This window comes from Lactuca saligna, chromosome 8, assembly GCF_052625555.1.
Source record: "Lactuca saligna cultivar CGN05327 chromosome 8, ASM5262555v1, whole genome shotgun sequence".
Lineage (NCBI taxonomy): Eukaryota > Viridiplantae > Streptophyta > Magnoliopsida > Asterales > Asteraceae > Lactuca > Lactuca saligna.
The window spans coordinates 68,294,930-68,316,479 of NC_136424.1; the positions used below are offsets into that span (position 1 = coordinate 68,294,930).

General features: G+C 37.5%; 1 protein-coding gene across 1 annotated transcript; it reads right to left on the minus strand.

Moving 5' to 3' along the window:
- Positions 1-1,559: 1,559 nt before the first annotated feature.
- LOC145009722 (uncharacterized) lies at positions 1,560-5,496 on the minus strand. Its single transcript, XM_078968363.1, has 5 exons — positions 5,059-5,496; positions 3,299-3,865; positions 2,714-2,770; positions 2,178-2,624; positions 1,560-2,063 (listed from the first exon to the last, which is right to left on the minus strand). The coding sequence occupies exons 1-5, from the start codon at positions 5,494-5,496 to the stop codon at positions 1,560-1,562; spliced, it is 2,013 nt and encodes a 670-aa protein (XP_078824489.1).
- Between the last annotated feature and the right edge of the window lie 16,054 nt (positions 5,497-21,550).

Below are 21,550 nucleotides of genomic sequence, written 5' to 3' on the forward strand. Positions count from 1 at the left end.
TATTTTAGGGTAATAGGAAGAGACATATTAAAACCATATGATTTTGGAAAATCTTTATTTTTATCATCATACCTAAAATAGGTCTGCCACTAGGTTTATTAAAAAAGAATGAGACGGATGCACAAATAATGTCTATTTTTTTAGAGATTTTCTCTATCGAATGAAGGATCATTAAATAGCACATCATATTTTTTTTTTAAAAATAACAGTTTTGAAAATTAATTATGGTGACTACGGATTGAAACTTCATTACTGATGGATAATATGTCGTCGGATGGATGATTGCGGTAGAAGAACTCAGAGGAACACTTGAACAAGGATTAGTAATAACAAACAGTAAAGACCATTGAAGTATAAGTATGATATATGGTTGTGGTACATAGGATATAACAAAACTATCTATCATAATTAACTTTAACTAGGACCGCAACGAAGATCAAGGATGGTCTACGGTACCTATTAATTCAAAAAAAAATTGTGGGTTTGGGTTCATCATTCCTAACATTTGTAAGAAACTGTTGAGTTTTGTAGAGTCAAGTGCCTTTGTGAAAACACCAGCAATCTCTTCATTACTATGTACACAAATTATTTTAATGTTACCTTTTAGGATGTGGTCTTTGATGAATTGATACCGTCGTTCAATATGCTTGGTCTTGGAGTGCTGAATAGGATTGTGAGAAATCGCTATAGCACTTCCAGAGTCACAATAGATTGGTATCAGCAGCATTCTGTATCCGTAGTCCAATATTTGTGTTATCATCCATAAGACTTAAGAACAACAGCTGGCTACGACCACATATTCAGGTTCTGCGGTAAAAAATTACACATAATTTTTCTTCCTTGAGGACCAACGGACTAGTCTTCCACCTTGAAATTGACATCCACCCGAGGTGCTCTTGCGATGAAGTTTGCATCCGGCATGATCCGCATCTATGAATACTTGAAGACTAAAATCATTTCCTGCGGGGTACCATAATACCTCTATAGGTATTGTGATCAACTGATTCGCCTAAGGGATCTGCAGAAATCTTGTATCTAAAGGCCATGGGGACCTTAGCCAAAGAGCAATTGTCCATAGAATAGTTCTTTAACAGATCTGAGGTGTATTTTTCTTTATGAATGAATATCCCTTGAGGTACTTATTTCACTTGAAGTCCTAGAATAAAGTTAATCACGCTATTCATGCTTATTTGAAACTTTTTAGTCATGAGCATAGCAAATTCATCCACCATCTTTTGATCAGTTGAGCCGAATACGATTTCGTCCACATATATTTGTAAAAGCATAAGGTGATCACCATTTGCTTTTCTAAATAAAGTGGGGTCAATCACTCCTCGTTTGGAACCAGACAAGACAAGAAATTCAGAAAGGGTCTCGTACCATGCTCTTGGGGCTTGTTTTAGACCGTAAACTGCTTTTTCAAGCTTGTAGCACTGGTCTGGGAATTCAACACTTTCGAAGCCTAGAGGTTGTTGAAGATAAACTTCTTCCTTCAATTCGCTATTGAGAAAAGCACTTTTGACATCCATTTGATGAACCTTGATGTTTTTGTGTGTTGCTTATGCTAAGAAGATTCGAATGGCTTCCATTCGTGCTACCGGAGCATACGTTTCATCATAGTCAATGCCTTCAAGTTGACTATAGCCTTTGGCAACTAGTCTTGCCTTGTTCCTGACAACCACACCAGATTCATCCAACTTATTCATGTACACCCATCTAGTGCAAACTATGGTGTGGCCCTGCGGTTTTGGAACGAGCTGCCATACCTTGTTTCTTTTAAATTCTTCTAGCTCTTCTTGCATTACAGATATCCAGTCTAGTTTCAGTAGAGCTTCTTTGATCGTTCGTGGATCGACCGAGGACAGAAATGCTGCGTGGTGACGATGATCGGATAAGTCCTTGGAAGATCGACTCTGGATTCCTGAGGATGGGTTGACAATAATTTGACCTGGTGGATGGTCTCTTGTCCATACGTGTAGAAAGGGTTGAAGATGATCAACATTTGTGGTGGAGGGAATGTCTTCAATGTCAGAAGACTTTGTGGTTGGAGACAGCAGTTCCCCCTATATTTGAGAACATCCTGCTGAATTATCTTGAACTGGGAAGGCGGTATCAGAGTTATCTTGGGCAGATGGCGAACGTTCCCCCTGGAGTCTAGAAGGGAGTTCACATAGGACCTGTGAGGGTTCCCCCTGGATTGCGGATGGGTGGGTAAAAATCCTTGAATCTGTTCTTGTATCAATGTTCTCTATGTTTTCGTCATCCGAATTCGAAGAAACATTTGATGGTTGAAACTCTTTACAGATTGGAGCTACATCTTCTAGTACTGGAACCTCGATAGTTGTTGTTTGGTCCGGAGTTGAATTTCCCCCATCAACCAGTGAGGTGGAAGTATTTAGCAATACTTCTTCGGACGCAGTTAGACCAAATACATCTGCATGTTGTTGTTGAACTTCTAGAGACACAAGAACTTCGGAAAGCTTAGATGTATCTACCGGATCAAAGAGATCATCATAGTTCACTTCAACTAGATTTAATGGACCCGAAGAGGCAGGAATATCACTTTCTAGAATTGTTGTGGTTTCAGTTGATGGAGCTGAGGTGTGGATGTGATGGTCATCAAACTTCACATCAAAGCTTTCAATTATCAACCTTGTGCTTCTAATGATAACTTGATAAGCAACCTTGTTAGTAGAGTAGCCAAGGAAGATACCTTCATCAGACTTTGGTGCGAATTTATTAAGGTGATCTCTTGTTGATTACGAAGCATCTACACCCAAAAATATGAAAGAATCGAACATTTGGCTTGCAGTTTCTAAGTCCTTCATAAGGTGTTTTGTTGAGACGTTTACACACAATGCTTCGATTTTTTATAAAACTGTTTGTGGCCACTTCTTCGGCCCACAAGTAGAGAGGAAGGTGTGCAAAATTGAGCATAGATCTGGCAGCTTCTACTAGAGTGTGGTTCCTTCATTCTACTACCCCATTTTTTTGTGGTGTGTAAGGAGCTGAGAAGTTGTGTGTAATCCCTTTAGAAACCAAGAAACTATTTACAAGACGGTTAGTAAACTCGGTTCCATTATCACTTTGGAGATGTCTGACTGGTAATTAGATCTGAAGTTCGATTTCCATGATGAAGTTGATTAACACCTGCGGTGTTTCTGACTTGATTCGAAGAAAGAAGACCCATGTGAAACGTGTGAAGTCATCCACAATAACCAGATGGACCGCAGAGATCAATTTGGAAGAGTTCCAATGGTTCAGAAATTAAGGAATCAATCACCGTGGGGTGACTTGCCTTGAATTGCTTTCCACACTTACGTGCAGGACAGATAGTATCATTGCTGAACTTTAGGATTGGAAGACCTCTGACTAGTTCTCCGGTGTCCAAGTTGTTGATGTATCTGAAGTTAAGATGAGCGAGCTTACGGTGCCATATCCAGCTGACTTCGGATATGACATTGGATAGAAAGCATAACTGCGATTTTCCTATGATCAGAGACACATCCAGAGGGTACATAGTACCTTCGGATCTAGACTTGATCAGACAAGTGCTTCTATCGCTTGTCATTACATAGCAAAATTGGTCATCGAATTCAACACGATGACCTGCTTTACATAGTTGACCAACACTGGTGAGATTGTGTTTAAGGCCTTCTACATAAGCAACCTTTTGAATAGAGAAGTTTCCCGTAGTGAGAACAATGTAATCTCGAATTATCCCATTAGCATTGTTTCCAAAAGTGACATTTCCACCATTGCAAGTTGGCCTGAAATCTTGAAGGTATTCTAACCTTCCCGTAATGTGAAAGGAGCAGACACTATCCATTAACCATTCTTCTTCTTGTTCCTCCTTGCACAAGGCCTGAAAATTACATGGTTAGTTTAGGCATCCAAACGAGTTTGGAGCCTAGGTTAATAGATAAGTTTTTGATTGATGCATGAAAAGAGGTTGCAGGGACTGGTTTCGTGTCAACTTTTAATCCTAGTCATGGGTGTTTGTGAGTCTTTGGAGCGTAGTGCCTTTTTGAAAAGTTATGAGGTTTCTAAATAGGATCAGTTTTGACATGAGAAAAGTTTTTCTGACAATTACATTGACAATAACATTTTGAAAATTTTTATTTTGTTTTGACACTTTGTTTGGTTAGCGGTTGGAAGGGTGTGGTTGATTTGTGACTAGTTCGAGGTTGGTAAGATTTGACACGTGAGCTGTTTGATTTAGAAAATGTTTGTCTTGAAGAAAATGTTGCACGTGTAGATACCTTGGACCTTTTCTTGGGATTTAGTAAAATGTTTTTCCATTTGTTGAAATTTTGATGTGAGTTTAAAAGTGTTGGAGTGGGTAAGATACCCTTCCATTTTGGATCTTCAGAGGAATAGATCTGAAAACCATTGTTTTAAAAACACCTTTCTTTCTTTTGGGTTTTGTCATATGAGTTAGGAATGGATGTTGAAACTACACATTCCTTTTTGCATGGTTTCTTGATGGGAGAGTTTTTCAAAAAATAGTGAGCAAAAACAAACTTTTCTGGACTCTTAGATTTTGGAAATCTGGTATGTCTTTTGTTTTTAGAAAAGATTTGACGATTTGTGCCTCGAGATCGAATATCCTCTTTGAAAGCCTTTTTTGCTAAGGTTTTTGGAGATCCGTAGTCATTAGTGTTCAACTACGGTTTCCTGGAAGCCTTTGAAAAATTTTGACACCGAGGGCTTGACTCATCAGAACTTGAAAATTCAGGGCTTTGAGAACATTGTCCTACTTCAAATTTTCTATGGGTAGTTCATAGTGAATTGGTCGAAGAGTCATTGAACATTTGATTTTGGATAGAGGTAAGGAAGCATAGTTTTCGTAGCATAAGACTGAGTTGTGACAAAAATGGGTTTTTTCTGAAAATCATGGCTACGGTTAAAGGCACTATGTTTTGAGGACAACGGTAGAAAGTCCTGTGAGACTTCGGGACTTTCGATGACAATTTCTTCATTAACAACAGATGAGGTCTGGGAATTTGGATTGAGTGTGCCATAGATAAGAGGTTGATCACATGTGTGATCTGAAACCTCAGGCACAATTTCCTCAATGACACAATTATTACTTAGATTATCGAGTCTACTGAAGTGTGTTCTGATATCTTCGGGAAAAGTCTTGTCATTAACTGGAAAATGAAATTCTCGGTCCGGAGGGACATAAAGTCGATCTTTGTTAAACCGGGGTGAGGAATCCTCTGTGGTAGGATATCCATTGGACCAACCCCAATTGTATGTATTGTCCACAGCTCCATTATTAATTGAATTTTCAATAGCTTCACTTTCATTGAACAATTTTTCTATTAAAATATTTAAACGTACAATCTCACTCTGAGCTAAATCTCTCTGGTTCAAAGCTATTTCTAGTTGTGTTTCACTCAACATTCTTGCATCTTTTTTTAACTCTAAATCTCTTTGTAACATAGCTATTTTGAGTCTTTTGTTGTCCGGTTGTCCTCTCACATGAAACATCTCTTAGGATGCTATGTTCTTCGCATATAAGGCTTTGTTGTAGTCTGAAAGGACGGTAGCACATGTGTCATTAAGATTGTCTATGAAAGATTGACAGTCATGCATGTTATAGTTTAGAGTTCGGATCATGAGTTTTACCTGTTTGACGATGCTTAGAGTTCCATCCTTTGCCATGTAGCATATTCATTGGACCAATCATTGACCCATACCTTCCTACCCCGCCTCTTCAAAACACATCCGAAATCACTGACCCAAGTAGTATTGCAGTCCCATCATCCACTACTCTCTCCAGCCTGTCATTGTCTCAAAGACTCAAACAGCTAGCCTCAGCTTGTCAAGGCCCCCGTAACACCAAGAAAAAAGTCACTCCTAAGAATAATGATGCTCCCAAACAAGTAAAACTCTGAGTGAGGTGGCAGTCGGTTGAACTGTTTACTAACTAGAGCAATAGCCTTCTGAAATTCTTCTTCATCATCATACTATAAGTCAGCGTCATATGACTGCAGTATAGTATCATACGAGGGAGAGTATGACTGGTTGTGAGGAGCTTGTCTACAAGAGGAAGTGTCCCTCCGATGTCAGCATAGTCTTTGAGTATGGTGGATTCTTATGCTTGCAATTCTCCATATAACTTATAGAGAGACGGGGAATGAATTTTTCTATCTCCTTGAACTACAATAGTCCAATATCTTCCTAACCCGTTGAGAAATTAAAGGTTTGTTTCATGGTTAGTGCGGATGGTGCTAGCATTTTATAACTTAATAACTATAAAATTGAACCTTTTGAAGGAGCCCTCTAAAGTTTCACCAGCATGAGCCTTGAATTTGTTTAATTCAATAAGTGCAGTTGTGAGCTTCTTATCTTGAGCTTGTTCTAAGCCTTCATATAAGTTCTTGAGAACATCCCAGATCTCTTTTGCTGATTTACAGTTTATGATAATGTCGAAGTTGTTAGGAGCAACTCCACAAGAGATTTCATAAAAAGCAACAGCATCATTTTCCATTTTATCGAGATCATCCTTGGTGGGACGGTTCATGATTGGTTGTCCTCCTCCTAGTCTGGCTATGGCGCCATTAGTTTAACCATGTGTAAGAACAGGGACATGTGGTCCTTCTTCAACAGATCGACATACATCTCTACCAAGTCTCCTTAAGTTTCTTTCCATTCTTTGAGACGAGTGATGATATTCATTTGCAACCAATATTGGAGCTCGATTTGAGCCACCAACACTGTTGGAAACATTTAGAGAAAGTGCTTATGCCATTTTTGTTTTAAGAAATGAGCTTCAGTGGTATAGAAGGCCCTTTGAAAAATCAGAGTTCCGTTTGAGAGAAGAACTTGAGATACACTTGAACAAACGTTAGAACAAGTATAGTTGCGGAATTAGTTTATCTCAAACGATCTAAAAGCTCAACAATAATAAGTTAATATGTTAGATAGTTAGATAGTTAGTTGCGGAAAAGTAGGGAAACATAAATGACGACAGGTGATATATCAAGTAAACACATAAGTTGATTCATAACACGGAATGCATTCAAACCAAGTTAGTGAGTGAGATCAATCTTAGTGATAAAGTCACGAATGAATTTCTCCGAAGAGATGTATTAATCGGTTATGTTCGAGAGATTTTAGAGAGTAGAAATATATGAGATGTGTAAGGAAAACTCGAAGATAATTCAGATTTATAGATGAGTAAAGAGAGATTTGTGTTGATTGATAAAGCATAAGCTCTATTTATAGAGACTCAAGAAATACTAGTGGTTCACTCTCTAAGAGTATCCATGCAAGGCATATTGGACAATAGAGAGTATTACACAAAGATAGATAAATGTAAACTAAGTATAGAAAGATGGTTGTGGTCATCTAGAAGACTTTGGATGTGGCTGCTGATGGAGGCTTGACTGCAGATGCTTATAGAGTGTGGTAGGAAAAATTAACAGGGTGACTTCATGTATCAGCAACCACCAATGCCAATCCCAGCTTATCAGCGTCATCGTGAACTTCATAATCTTAGTGATCTTATTATATTAGGAAGTTATACGTTTTATTTATGGAATACATATCTGATCCATAATCTTAGTGATTAGGATCAAACCTATACTTTGATAGGTATACATCCCTAACATAATGGGATCTTTGTTATTTTGTAATCATATATAATCAACATTATGGTGAAACCCTAATGTAGTATTTGTGACTGTCTATGTGACATCATTATGCATCTTATAACCCGCTTTCTTAGTAAAAGTATCTTTATAATTATCTTGTTCATTGTTCTTTGTTTGTTCTTCGTTGTTATACTTGAGTGTATTATTGTAATGTGTCTTAAAGAACATGGTTCTTTCAAGATATTGTGTTGTTAATATATGTTAAGGACAATCTTGTAATTTTTCTGGATGCTTCTCAATGCAAGTTTAAAAGGTACAGATAAAAAGAAAGATGTAAAAAATATGTTTGAAAGGTGGATAGATAGGGATCAAGTTTTCTTGACATGTACAGGTTCCACATCACTTGTTTTAACACACATCAAAGTGATGATAAAGAAAGGGCATAACTGTGATTCTGTTGTGCAACTTCAGTTGAAGGAAAGAAACAGCCAAAAATATATTAGCCAAAGTCTGAGCCAAAGAGAGATAGGGATAATGTTTTTATTAGCATATACTATGTTAAGTCTTTTGGTGGTGTTTCTCTTGTTGGATTAGTATCTAAGTCCATAACTATTTTGGTATGTACTTGACCCGATTGTGCATGGTCCTTTTGGGTTGGCTTCACCAAAGCAACTTGATAGGATGATTTATGGAGAAAGAAGATTAATTATGATTTATTAATATATTATATGAATAATATATTAAAAGAGAAATCATATTGTTTAGTTAATATTAGTCAATAATTAATTAAGAATTAATTTTGTGGCTAAAAGAGATTAATTAAACTTAGGGGACTGGATTTGTAATTATAAGATGATTGCAATTGGGCTATGGATTACCTAATAATATATAGGTTAGACGAATTTTATGGGGAAGCCCATTAGAAATCGTTCAAGGGATATGTTAAAGGAATCCATGGGCTGCTTAGGGCCTAAGCAGTCAAATTAGCGTTTCCTTGTTTGATAACCCTAATAGCCTTACTATTTAAGGACCCCTAGAGCGCCAAAAACATGGCCAAGAGTTTCGTTAGGGGTTCTAGATATTTTTGGGTGCTTCTCCTCTTTTCCTAAGTCATCCTCTTGCTCTTGGTGTTTGTGAGCCATTAGAGGTACTACACTTGTGGTACTTGCTTTCAAAGCTAAGGAGTTTCAAGAAATTAGTTGTTATTTCTATATAACATCAAAAGGTATGTATTCAATTCTTCTATGTGGATTTCGAAAATAGTACTAGCATGCCACGTTTCTTTTTGTGTTCATAAAGTTGTATAACTATGAGTGAAAACATAGATCCAACTCTAGGGTTGCATGCACACATAGGATTGTTTGTATAAAACCCATCAGTAGTATCAAAGCCTTTGGTTTTTGTTTTCAATTAGGTTTGATACAAATGTATGAATATGACAATTACGGTTTATGGCTAATAAACCCCGGAGGCTTGACTTTCAAAATTAGGGTTTGTAAACCCTAGATTTCGAAAGTTTTGGTAAGATTTCCTAAACCTTTTTCTTTGGCCCCACGATTTCGATTTTAGGGTTGTCTAACCCTAGAATTTCGAAATTGCCTCCTTCCACAAGATTAGATCCTAAATTTTAGGGATTTAGAAAATGTCATATCTTGTAATTATTCTTTAAATGTTTAAATTTGGTAATTAAAGATTTTGAATTATCCCACCCCATATTTTAGAATTCTAGGGGATTTAAGGGATTAGGTTAAATTAATTGTTTAATTTAAAAGATATCCTTCTCAAAATAAAAGATAACTGTAAAATTAATTAGATAATCATTTCTTTATGCGATAAACTTGATTTATTTGAATTATTTGACAGATTATCTTGCAAGAAATTGAATTAGGTCATATTTAGATAATTACTAATTAATTGGTTAATTATTATTATTTGTAATTTGATCTAGAATGTTCTTGCTGATGTTTTGAAAAAGTTTCAAAACTTGTTCTCAAGTTTTGGAATTTAAATTTTGATTAAAAGTTTAATTTTTGAAAGTCTAATTTCTAAAACCCTAATTTTGAAAGTTTCAAATTTACACCCTTGTGGTTTATTGATTTAATTACAAGTTTAATTAAAAGAAAGAACTAATAAGCCATAAAGTAAAAAGTTTTAAGACTAATTAAATTAAATGTATAATTAATAGTTTAAACCACCTAGTATTTTAAAAGTGTAAAATAAACCTTATACTATATATAACATTAAAAGTTTAATATCATATATGTATAACTTAAACTGCTAGCCTTACCGTTAGTATGCCCCATTCACGAAGCCGATCTATAAGGGGGTATAAGGTTATGGCCTATAAAATGGCCGTTTAATGGGTGTCCACTCTCACCTACTGCTTCCTTGATTAGTGGAGGGTCGTTAGCCGAACGAGTAGGATAGTGCAAACACTCTCCTCATTAAAAGTATAATGAATATTAAAGTAACTAAATGTTTACAAAATTCCCAATCTTAGTTACTTTAGGAAAAAGTGAATTGATGCAATTCCATGAAATTACACTTTGTACCCTTGCTTAGACGTTACTGGAGCGTGTGTGGTTAACCAACACACTAATTGAGTTCTAAGAAAAGATGGAAATGGGAGACTCAATGTTTGTCATAGTTCGGTGGAGCGTGTGTGGTTAACCGGCACATCGAATAGGTGACTGTAGCATTGGGGGCACCATGTAAGTTTGCATGGTTATTCACACCCTATTTTGTAATCCTCGGCATCCCAGTCACAAATCGAGGGGCATATCGAGATTTAAACATGCCATTGAAAAGTTCAATGAATCTCAAAAGATCTAGGAGTTTTCAATAGATTTGAAACTTAAATTTCCTTTTCATTTTTCATGGTGGAAATTGGTAAATCATCATTTACCTACCTTCAAATATTCTGCAACTAGATTACAACATCCCTCTTCTAGGTTGTAGAGTATTGTGTTGGATCCTAGCTTGATGTTTCATTTGGATGTCACATCAAGGATTCTAATCAACTTAACTTGAATTATCTTCCGTTTTGTAGATGTCTAGTTATGACAATCATGGTCTTCCCAAATTCCATGGAAAAAGTTTTCCAAATGAAGATGATGTTCCACGATATGATGGAGGAACAAGAGATCATGATTCACTTCCTTCACCTCCTCCAATTGTTCTCCCTAACCCACAAGTTCGAAGGCTTGAAAGTTCAAGCTCACTCGAGCCCTTTTGGTAAGTAAACATGAAGATGGGAAACCTGTGTGTGTACACATCTTAGAGATGGAGTCACACATTGATAGGTTAAGGATGTTGGGTGTCGAGATTACAGGTGAGTTGACTGTTGACTGGGTTCTTCAGTCGCTTCTTGAATCATATAGTGAGTTCGTTAGAGACTACTATAAGATGGATCACGACGTGACCCTCATTGATCTCACCTATTTGATTATAGTTGTGAATCAGCAATAATTTGGCGTGTTGGTCAAGCAAATTTGTCTGGTGAGTCAAACTCCCAAACTGCAATGGACACTGGCAACATCGGAAGTCTAGAAAGAACTAAGTCTATGATTATCCAATGTGTTGTGCCAAAGGAGTCCATTTTCTTTTATTACCAAGAGAAGGGGCATTGGAGACGAAGCTGTCCTGTTTACCTGAAAGATCTAAGAGATGGGGAGTCAAAACATATGGCTCTACTTCATGTGAAATCCATTAACTAACTCTTTTAAGTTCCTATTCCAGATTCTTAATACATGATGTAATAAGATTACATTTTTATGTTTTATAGGATCGAAGAAAAGAGAGGAAGATTAAGGGAAGAAGTGAGTTGAATCTAATCGTGAAGAAATGGATTTCGATCGCATTACTTGAGGATTAGATTCTTGAGCTACTACTTGGAGTTAGAATAGATTGCTAAGAAATATGTATTAATATAGTTTTTCAATTGAATTGCATTCTAAGGACAAATTATTCCACAATAAAATAATTTTTGATTTTATATTAATTATTTATCCTTGCAATGGCGTGTATGATAAATTGATGTTTGAAGGTTTCTATTATTAGCAATAATGGATTTATTTCTTAATTATGTGATTTGTGGAAATGACAAGAATTTACCAAATAAGAAGAGTTTCTCATCGCCCAAGTTTCAATTGGATAGAAACTTGGAATCATGCAACGAGTATTGTATGATGAATGAAAAACTTTCACATTTGGGAAATTTAGACTAATTCCATGACAAAGTGTCAATTGAAGGACTAGGAGATCAAGTACACTAGGTCGAACGTTGATTAAGTCTACCACAAGAGTGACAAAGATATTTGTCATGATTTACTAATGTTTAGTGAATATGGTTATCCTTATAGGATTGAGTATAATTTTGAGTTGATTGAAAGAGTTTCAATCAATAGCAGAACGAATAACAAGAATCAAGTAGGAAGAAAGATAAAAGTTTCTCTATTCTAACAAGAAGAGAGAGTACCTTTTATTATGTTTTATGATAGGTCTTAATGATTAAGAACCATATCTCAATTAATCCTCTAAGTGGGTCTTAGTGCAATTGTATGTCTGAGAAGAGGAATCAAGAAGTCAATCATACTTCCTTTCCAAAACAAGTCTTAGAGTTAAGATTGTGACATTGAGTGACAAGTCTAAAGAAGGTTTATAACATTCATCAAATGTGGAATTTGGAAAAAGGTTTTCTTATTCTTGCACATTTGAAATTGGTAAGTTGTGATGTCTTGGATATGACAAAGACTAACTAGGACCAATTTTGTGAATTGTTTTGTCTTGATAAAAGCTACACTAACTCTTGAATATTTGTTTATCAAGAAAAAGTTTATTGACAAGAGAACCTTATATGTCAAGGAGTCAGTGGGAGTCTTAATGATGGTCTTGAAAAGTTTCGAGAACAAATCAAGAATAAACCTAATTAATCATCACTAGCACACAACTTGAGGTTTATAACCTATCGTGTTGACATTATTTTGTTTTTGTGCCATTCCAATTGAGTTAATTATGAATGTGAGTTCTATGAGTTCTCATTTGAATGCATAAATACAAAGCACCTTGATCGATGGAAAGTACATTGATATGTAAGGATAAGTTGCTAAACTACTTGGAAGACATGGTGGGAACTCGTGTTACCATAAGGCAAGAAATCAAGATTAAGAAAGTTCAATCCATATGAGTTTGGATTTGTTTCAAACTTTGGTTTTGGAAATTCACATGGATAGGAACACATACACCATAAAATCTAAGTGTCATAAGATTCCCTCCTTCATGAAAATGACTGTCAGGAAATGCTTTCACTAAGAGAAATTTTAAGAAGATAGCAATTGTGAAAATTGTATTCTCGAATTCAATTATGATTATGGCATCGCTTTCCATAGTTCGAATTGTGAGATTTGGCAATTGGGTATTAGAAATATTATGTAACAACCCGAAATTTGTTCGTCGCCAAAACCCGTTCTACCCGGAAAGTCGCCGTTATCGGATTCGTTCCGTTTTCTCTTTGGAGTTAATCGTATAAACTTATATGTTTATTTTATTCTAATGAGTGTCTAAATCACTCAGGAACTTATGTTATTAGCCCAAAAACATTTATTTCATGAGTTTTTATAATGTTCCCGTCGGGTGACGGAAACTCAATCGAGTGCGACCAAAAGCCGCGTTTAGCATCGGTATCGGGTAGAATTCCACCGCGTGCAAATTTTAGGAACTATATAAACATGTTTCAGCTTTCATTTGAAGCTTTTCCTTCTCTCACTACTCTCTCTCTAACCTCTCTCCAAAAATCCAAAGATTAAGGGTCCAAAACTCAATTTTAAGGCTTCAAATCCTTAAGGTACCTTCCTAGCTTCAATCTATAGCATGTTTAGCTTCCAAATTAGACACTTAATCATGAAATGGGACACAATATATGAGTTTACGGCCCAGGAAGATGCCTAGGCTGTAAACACCAAAAATGATGGGTTTTGAGCCCTTAAACCCCTCCTTGACTAGTTTGGACTTTAGATATGGCTATGGTACTTCAAGATATGGACTCTAAACATGTAAAACTTGAATTTTGTGATGGTTGAAGGAGTTTACAGCCAAGGATCATTCTTGGGCCGTAAACTCATATAATTAGGGTTTTCATGCCCTTAAACCCTTCCAAATCACTTCTATGGCCTAGATATGAATTATAGGACCTTGATTCTAGCATTTGGACACTTGAAACATGAATTTTGGGGGATTTAGATGAGTTCACGGCCAAGGAGAGTGCTTGGGCCGTAAACTCCCCAAAACTTGGCATAAATCCAATTCTAAGGTGTTAGAAGGCCATCCAACACCACCAAAACCCTTGGAATAAATCAAGGGACCAACCAAAAATACTTTGAGGGCCTAAAACACATCATTCATGGGATTTCTAAGGGTTTACGGCCAAGACTTGTTCTTGGGCCGTAAACTCAAAAACTCTTGGTGTTAGAATGCAAACTAAACACCCCTAAGGCCCTTAGATGAATTTTAGAAGTCCTTTCATGCAAGTTTTAGACCTTGAAACTCCTTGAAGCACCCTATAGAAGAGTTTACGGCCATGAGGGGGGTCTCATGGGCCGTAAACTCCATAAACACCCCAAAAGTCCCTTGCAAACTCATGATAGGCCTTGGATAAATTTTACCAATCACATGTGATTTGTTCTAGCACCATTTAACATCATTTTCTTGGGTAAATAGGGGTTTACGGCCTTCGAGCCATGCTAGGCCATAAACTCCCATAAAGGGGGTCTATTTGATGTTTTGTAATCATTCCAAGTCCTTAAACAAAGTTTAGAAATTATCCCCTAAGTGTTGGAAGTCCAAATTGCACCATAAACCACACATCATGAGTTTACGACTGTAAACTCATGGGGATGGGTGTTTTGGCCGTAAACTCCCTAAAGGGGGTGTTCCTTTGATGTCCCAACTCATTTCCTAAGTCCCTTGTATCATTCATGTCCCTAAACGCCACCCGGGTCCTTCCAAACACTTGTATCGGAGTGTTATTGTGACTTGAAGCATTTGTCCCTATCCAACAATCAATCTAAGTCCTAATTAGATACAAATGTGTATCTTTACATGATAATTAGGAACCTCGTGTGTTTACAAGTTCCGGATCAACTCTTAGCTTCCAAACCGTCTCGTATCTCGTCCGGTGAGTTCATACCCCTACGGCTTTTTCACTGTTTTCAATGTTTTCAGGGGGGGAATACAAGCAAACTATAACTGTTTTCCAATCACAACATTGATGTGTTTCAAACAATATCTGACAAACCTATAAACTCTTTTACTCCTTATGTATTATGCTGAGCATAAGGAATGACTATTCGATTTCAACTAAATGGATTTTAGTTAAGGAAACAATCAAACTAATCAAATTATTATGGGAATAATTTGGGGGTCTTTACTATTCTTTCTATCGTATACTGATGTCTATATCAAGTTATTAGATAAACTATGTCTGATTCAGTTTATCTCCGTATCATTTTAATGTATTGTCAGATAACTTCATGTATATATCTATACTTTACTGTACTAGGTTTCATAATCTTCTGTATATCGATATCTTACAAGAACCTTGTGAATAGTTTAGTACTAGTTTATGAGATAGTCACTACCCTTTATGGATGATCAGTAAATCCTCCCCGGAAGTGTAACCAGAGTCTCCTGGAGGGAGAGTGCGGAATTTGTGAATAGATCTATTCGGGACTGACAATCCCACACCTTTACTGCTAGCTACAGTTAGGCGGGCACGCCTAGGGTAACAAATTTCTGGATATCGTTCGACGTCTGACAAACGTCAAGGAGATCACGTTGTCGTATTAGTATGGTTACCCGACTCACAATATGTATTAATACCAGCTTATTCACAGTTTTGGTTCAGAAACTATATCTCGTTCGGGATAGTGATCCCATGGTTTTGTATTTATATTTTATATCTCTTTCGGGATTGTGATCCCATGGTATTGTTTCTAGATCTCTTTCGGGATAGTAATCCCATGGTATTATCAAACTATTTTATATCTATGTCCTATACGGGAGAGTGATCCCATGGTTTATATCTAAATCTCTTTCGGGATAGTGATCCCATGGTATTAACCAAACTATTTTGTATCTAGTTCGGGATAGTGATCCCATGGTTTTATGCTTATAACTTGTACGGGATGTCTTTCCCCATGGTCTTTAACTATATCTTATACGGGATAGTGATCCCATGGTTTTATGCTTATAACTTGTACGGGATGTCTTTCCCCATGGTCTTTAACTATATCTTATACGGGATAGTGATCCCATGGTTTTGTATCTAAAACTTATACAGGATAGTGATCCCATGGTTTTCTAAATCTATATCTTATACGGGATAATGATCCCAAGGTTTTGTATCTATATCTTATACGGGATAGTGATCCCATGGTTTTCCAAATCTGTATCTTATTCGGGATAGTGATCCCATGGTTTCAATCTACATTTACATATATACATCAACTTATCTCGTCTTTAATCTGGGATGATAGTCCCATGATCTTAAACCTGCACTTTCAGATGTGTCAAACTATCTTATATGTCTTTCGGGATAGTAATCCCAAGATTTTCATTATATAGTTTTGTTTGTTAAACTATACTTTGTGATATACAACCGATCTTATAATTAGGAAAATATGGGATTTTCCTGGGGTAAAATACAATACATAACCGAATTGGTAACAAATGATAATTTAACCAATTTCACATAAGAAAATATGGGATTTTCTTGGATAACAACTTTTTCGGAAACTAAAGGAAATCGATACATTTTCATAAACCAAAACCGCTTATGAACTCACCAGCTTTATGCTGATTTTCCAATCGCTTGTATTCTCAGGTCCAAGTTAGACAAGTACCCGGTGATCTCTTTTGATGAAGACGGAGTGCGTGGAAGACTCGTCTCAACTTTTGTTTATATGATGCATATGTATATCTTGTATAACTTTACTTTTGAACAAATGTAAACTTTCATATATACGTAATGTAATGTTTGTTTACTGTGATTACTATGTACATTGGATTTGATACACAACTTGGAGTCAACCCCGGGGACGTTTCCGCCTTTGGTTTTCGGGGTGTGACAGATTGATATCAGATCCCTTGTTTATAGTGAATAGAGTATACCAAACCTTACATGGTATAAAACTATAAACACTAAAGGGCCTCAGTGCTCTGAATTAAAAGTATCTTCAAAACTACAAGTATTTTCAAAAGTATACAAGTATACCGAACCGCCGAAATCCGTAACTACAAGTAGAACAAAACATAAGTAAATGGGTGTTGTACACTGCGGTTAAACCTGGGCAGTTATGTAGTCGTGTCTAGGGTCAATATAGCATGGCCAACTATATTCATTCGAGACACGGCCAACGTGTGCTTGGGAGTGACTGTGATACGCAGCATGCCTAAAACTTACCTAACATTCCAAACAACGAATCGTCGCTGCAGCACAACCATGAAATACTATGGGAGTATTTCTCGAGCCAATACTTCGTAGAAAATCCTCGTATACGCGATGTTACTTGATCATTCCACTAGCGATAAAATGTTCTGTTTTGATAACTCCTTCCTGCTTTATCGCTTAGTATGATGCTATATCTGTCTTGATGAGATATCCCTTGTTCAATATCTCTTGATTCAATTCAGAGGACTTATAATCCTCTCTTTCCTGATCTTTTTAGATCAAGATGCCTCCGAGAAAGAGACCCAGCTCGAAGAACAACGATAATCCTCCTCCACCACCATCTTCTCCTCAATTTGATCTTGCATCACTTCAAACAGTTCTGACTGTTGCAATGGTGGCAGCTATGTCTCAAATGAATCCCGGTGGCTCCGGAGGTGGTCCCCAACACCAAAATCCAGAAGACAGCCAGGAATACCGAAGAGGGGGTTCCTACAAAGACTTCATGAACGCGAAGCCTACAACCTTTGATGGCACTGGAGGTGTCATTTCCTTGACTCGATGGTTCGAGAAAATCGAGTCAATCTTCGAAATATGTGCCTGTTCGGAGTCTGACAAAGTTAAGTTTGCCGCCTGCACTTTCCTTGATAAAGCCCTGACTTGGTGGAACGGCCGAGTCAAATCCTTAACCTTACCCGTAGCAAATGCCATGGGTTGGGAAGCTATGAAGGAGCTTCTGCTTGCAGAATACTGTCCTCGAGGTGAAATTCAGAAACTGGAACACGAACTCTAGAACCTTAAGATGAAGGGTTCCAATATAACAACTTATACTTCAAGATTCGATGACCTGGCATTACTCTGTCCGGGAATGGTTACCCCGGAGAGTAAAAAGATCGAGAGATTCATCTGGGGATTGACCCAGCCAACAAAAGGGAATGTCTTGGCTGTGAAGCCAGACACGTACGACAGTGCTAAATGTCTTGCGAAAATCTTGATCGATCACGAAGACGATTCAGATGAGGAAACTACCACTCCCGAGTCAGATACAAGTGGAGGTGAAAGCAAAAAGAAATCTCGGAACAAGCAAAAGGCCCCGAGTACGAAAGGGTCTTCCAAGAAACAGCAAACGGTAGCAGTCCATGCTGCTACTGCCCCTATTGCTGTCTCAGCTGTCAGTTCTACAGCCCAAACTCCCACCAGTGGATACACTGGCAGTCTTCCTTGGTGTGGTAAGTGCAACTACCATCACCGCATTCCTGGTCCATGTCGCGAAAGGAGCTGCGACAACTGTGGCAAGAAGGGCCATCTGTCTCGAACCTGCAGAAAACCAGCCAAATCAACAAACCAATCATCGGGAGCAGGAATCAGCCCAGCCTGCTACAATTGTGGTGAAGCAGGGTACTTCAAAAGGAATTGCCCCAAAGCAACTACCACCACTGATCCCTCTGTCGCCGCAGGTATACTTCTCTTTGATAACTCTTATACCTGCAACTTTTTTTTCGATTCCCGTGTTTGGAAGGAAACCTGTTATCTATCTATTCGAATGTTTTCTAAGCTCAATTCCTCGTATGCGATCGAAATGTGCATCATCGAGACAACTAACCAATGAGATGGAGAACACTAACTTCGTACCTATAGATTGAATCCTCGGTCCAGAGGACTATTCTATTCCATTCGGTTAAATGGAAAACCTTTCGCGATAATACTTTGATGCTATGTTTAACATGGAATGACGGAGTCTCATTCATGTTGTTATCTTGGTTTCGAGAGGGTCGCCCGTCTATATCTCTTCCTCGACCTAACTCTCATGATCTTCGACATCGAACTTTCGTATTGTTTCATGCTTTAAAACTCAAGAGTTTTCCTGATACGAATTACCACATTCCTCGTTTCTGTGATCATCGAGAAACGAGAAGTTAGTAGCTCTTTCTACTAAATGTCTGTCCCGTAGAGTTTCCGGAAATTTCATTCGAATGACTAAAGTTTAATTCCACATCGTATGTTTCGAAATCTTCGTAGAGACCCGATTCCACTTGAGAAAGTGATGATCCAAAATATCGAATCCATTCGAGTTTCATTTTAAACTCATGATCTATATCCTATTCTTTGAATTTCGGGATGAAATTCCCTCTAACGGGGGGATAATGTAACAACCCGAAATTTGTTCGTCGCCAAAACCCGTTCTACCCGGAAAGTCGCCGTTATCGGATTCGTTCCGTTTTCTCTTTGGAGTTAATCGTATAAACTTATATGTTTATTTTATTCTAATGAGTGTCTAAATCACTCAGGAACTTATGTTATTAGCCCAAAAACATTTATTTCATGAGTTTTTATAATGTTCCCGTCGGGTGACGGAAACTCAATCGAGTGCAACCAAAAGCCGCGTTTAGCGTCGGTATCGGGTAGAATTCCACCGCGTGCAAATTTTAGGAACTATATAAACGTGTTTCAGCTTTCATTTGAAGCTTTTCCTTCTCTCACTACTCTCTCTCTAACCTCTCTCCAAAAATCCAATTAAGGCTTCAAATCCTTAAGGTACCTTCCTAGCTTCAATCTATAGCATGTTTAGCTTCCAAATTAGACACTTAATCATGAAATGGGACACAATGTATGATTTTACGGCCCAGGAAGATGCCTAGGCTGTAAACACCAAAAATGATGGGTTTTGAGCCCTTAAACCCCTCCTTGACTAGTTTGGACTTTAGATATGGCTATGGTACTTCAAGATATGGACTCTAAACATGTAAAACTTGAATTTTGTGATGGTTGAAGGAGTTTACAGCCAAGGATCATTCTTGGGCCGTAAACTCATATAATTAGGGTTTTCATGCCCTTAAACCCTTCCAAATCACTTCTATGGCCTAGATATGAATTATAGGACCTTGATTCTAGCATTTGGACACTTGAAACATGAATTTTGGGGGATTTAGATGAGTCCACAGCCAAGGAGAGTGCTTGGGCCGTAAACTCCCCAAAACTTGGCATAAATCCAATTCTAAGGTGTTAGAAAGCCATCCAACACCACCAAAAGCCTTGGAATAAATCAAGGGACCAACCAAAAATACTTTGAGGGCCTAAAACACATCATTCATGGGATTTCTAAGGGTTTATGGCCAAGACTTGTTCTTGGGCCATAAACTCCAAAATTCTTGGTGTTAGAATGCAAACTAAACACCCCTAAGGCCCTTAGATGAATTTTATAAGTCCTTTCATGCAAGTTTTAGACCTTGAAACTCCTTGAAGCACCCTATAGAAGAGTTTACGGCCATGAGGGGGGTCTCATGGGCCGTAAACTCCATAAACACCCCAAAATTCCCTTGCAAACTCATGATAGGCGTTGGATAAATTTTACCAATCACATGTGATTTGTTCTAGCACCATTTAACATCATTTTCTTGGGTAAATAGGGTTTTACGGCCTTGGAGCCATGCTAGGCCGTAAACTCCCATAAAGGGGGTCTATTTGATGTTTTGTAATCATTCCAAGTCCTTAAACCAAGTTTAGAAATTATCCCCTAAGTGTTGGAAGTCCAAATTGCACCATAAACCACCCATCATGAGTTTACGGCTGTAAACTCATGGGGATGGGTGTTTTGGCCGTAAACTCCCTAAAGGGGGGTGTTCCTTTGATGTCCCAAGTCCCTTATATCATTCATGTCCCTAAACGCCACCCGGGTCCTTCCAAACACTTGTATCGGAGTGTTATCGCGACATGAAGCATTTGTCCCTATCCAACAATCAATCTAAGTCCTAATTAGATACAAATGTGTATCTTTACATGATAATTAGGAACCTCGTGTGTTTACAAGTTCCGGATCAACTCTTAGCATCCAAACCGTCTCGTATCTCGTCCGGTGAGTTCATACCCCTACGGCTTTTTCACTGTTTTTAATGTTTTCAGGGGGGGAATACAAGCAAACTATAACTGTTTTCCAATCACAACATTGATGTGTTTCAAACAATATCTGACAAACCTATAAACTCTTTTACTCCTTATGTATTATGCTGAGCATAAGGAATGACTATTCGATTTCAACTAAATGGATTTTAGTTAAGGAAACAATCAAACTAATAAAATTATTATGGGAATAATTTGGGGGTCTTTAGTATTCTTTCTATCGTATACTGATGTCTATATCAAGTTATTAGATAAACTATGTCTGATTCAGTTTATCTCCGTATCATTTTAATGTATTGTCAGATAATTTCATGTATGTATCTATACTTTACTGTACTATGTTTCATAATCTTCTGTATATCGATATCTTACAAGAACCCTGTGAATAGTTTAGTACTAGTTTGTGAGATAGTCACTACCCTTTATGGATGATCAGTAAATCCTCCCTGGAAGTGTAACCAGAGTTTCCTGGAGGGAGAGCGCGGAATTTGTGAATAGATCTATTCGGGACTGACAATCCCACACCTTAACTGCTAGCTACAGTTAGGCGGGCATGCCTAGGGTAACAAATTTCTGGATATCGTTCGACGTCTGAAAAACGTCAAGG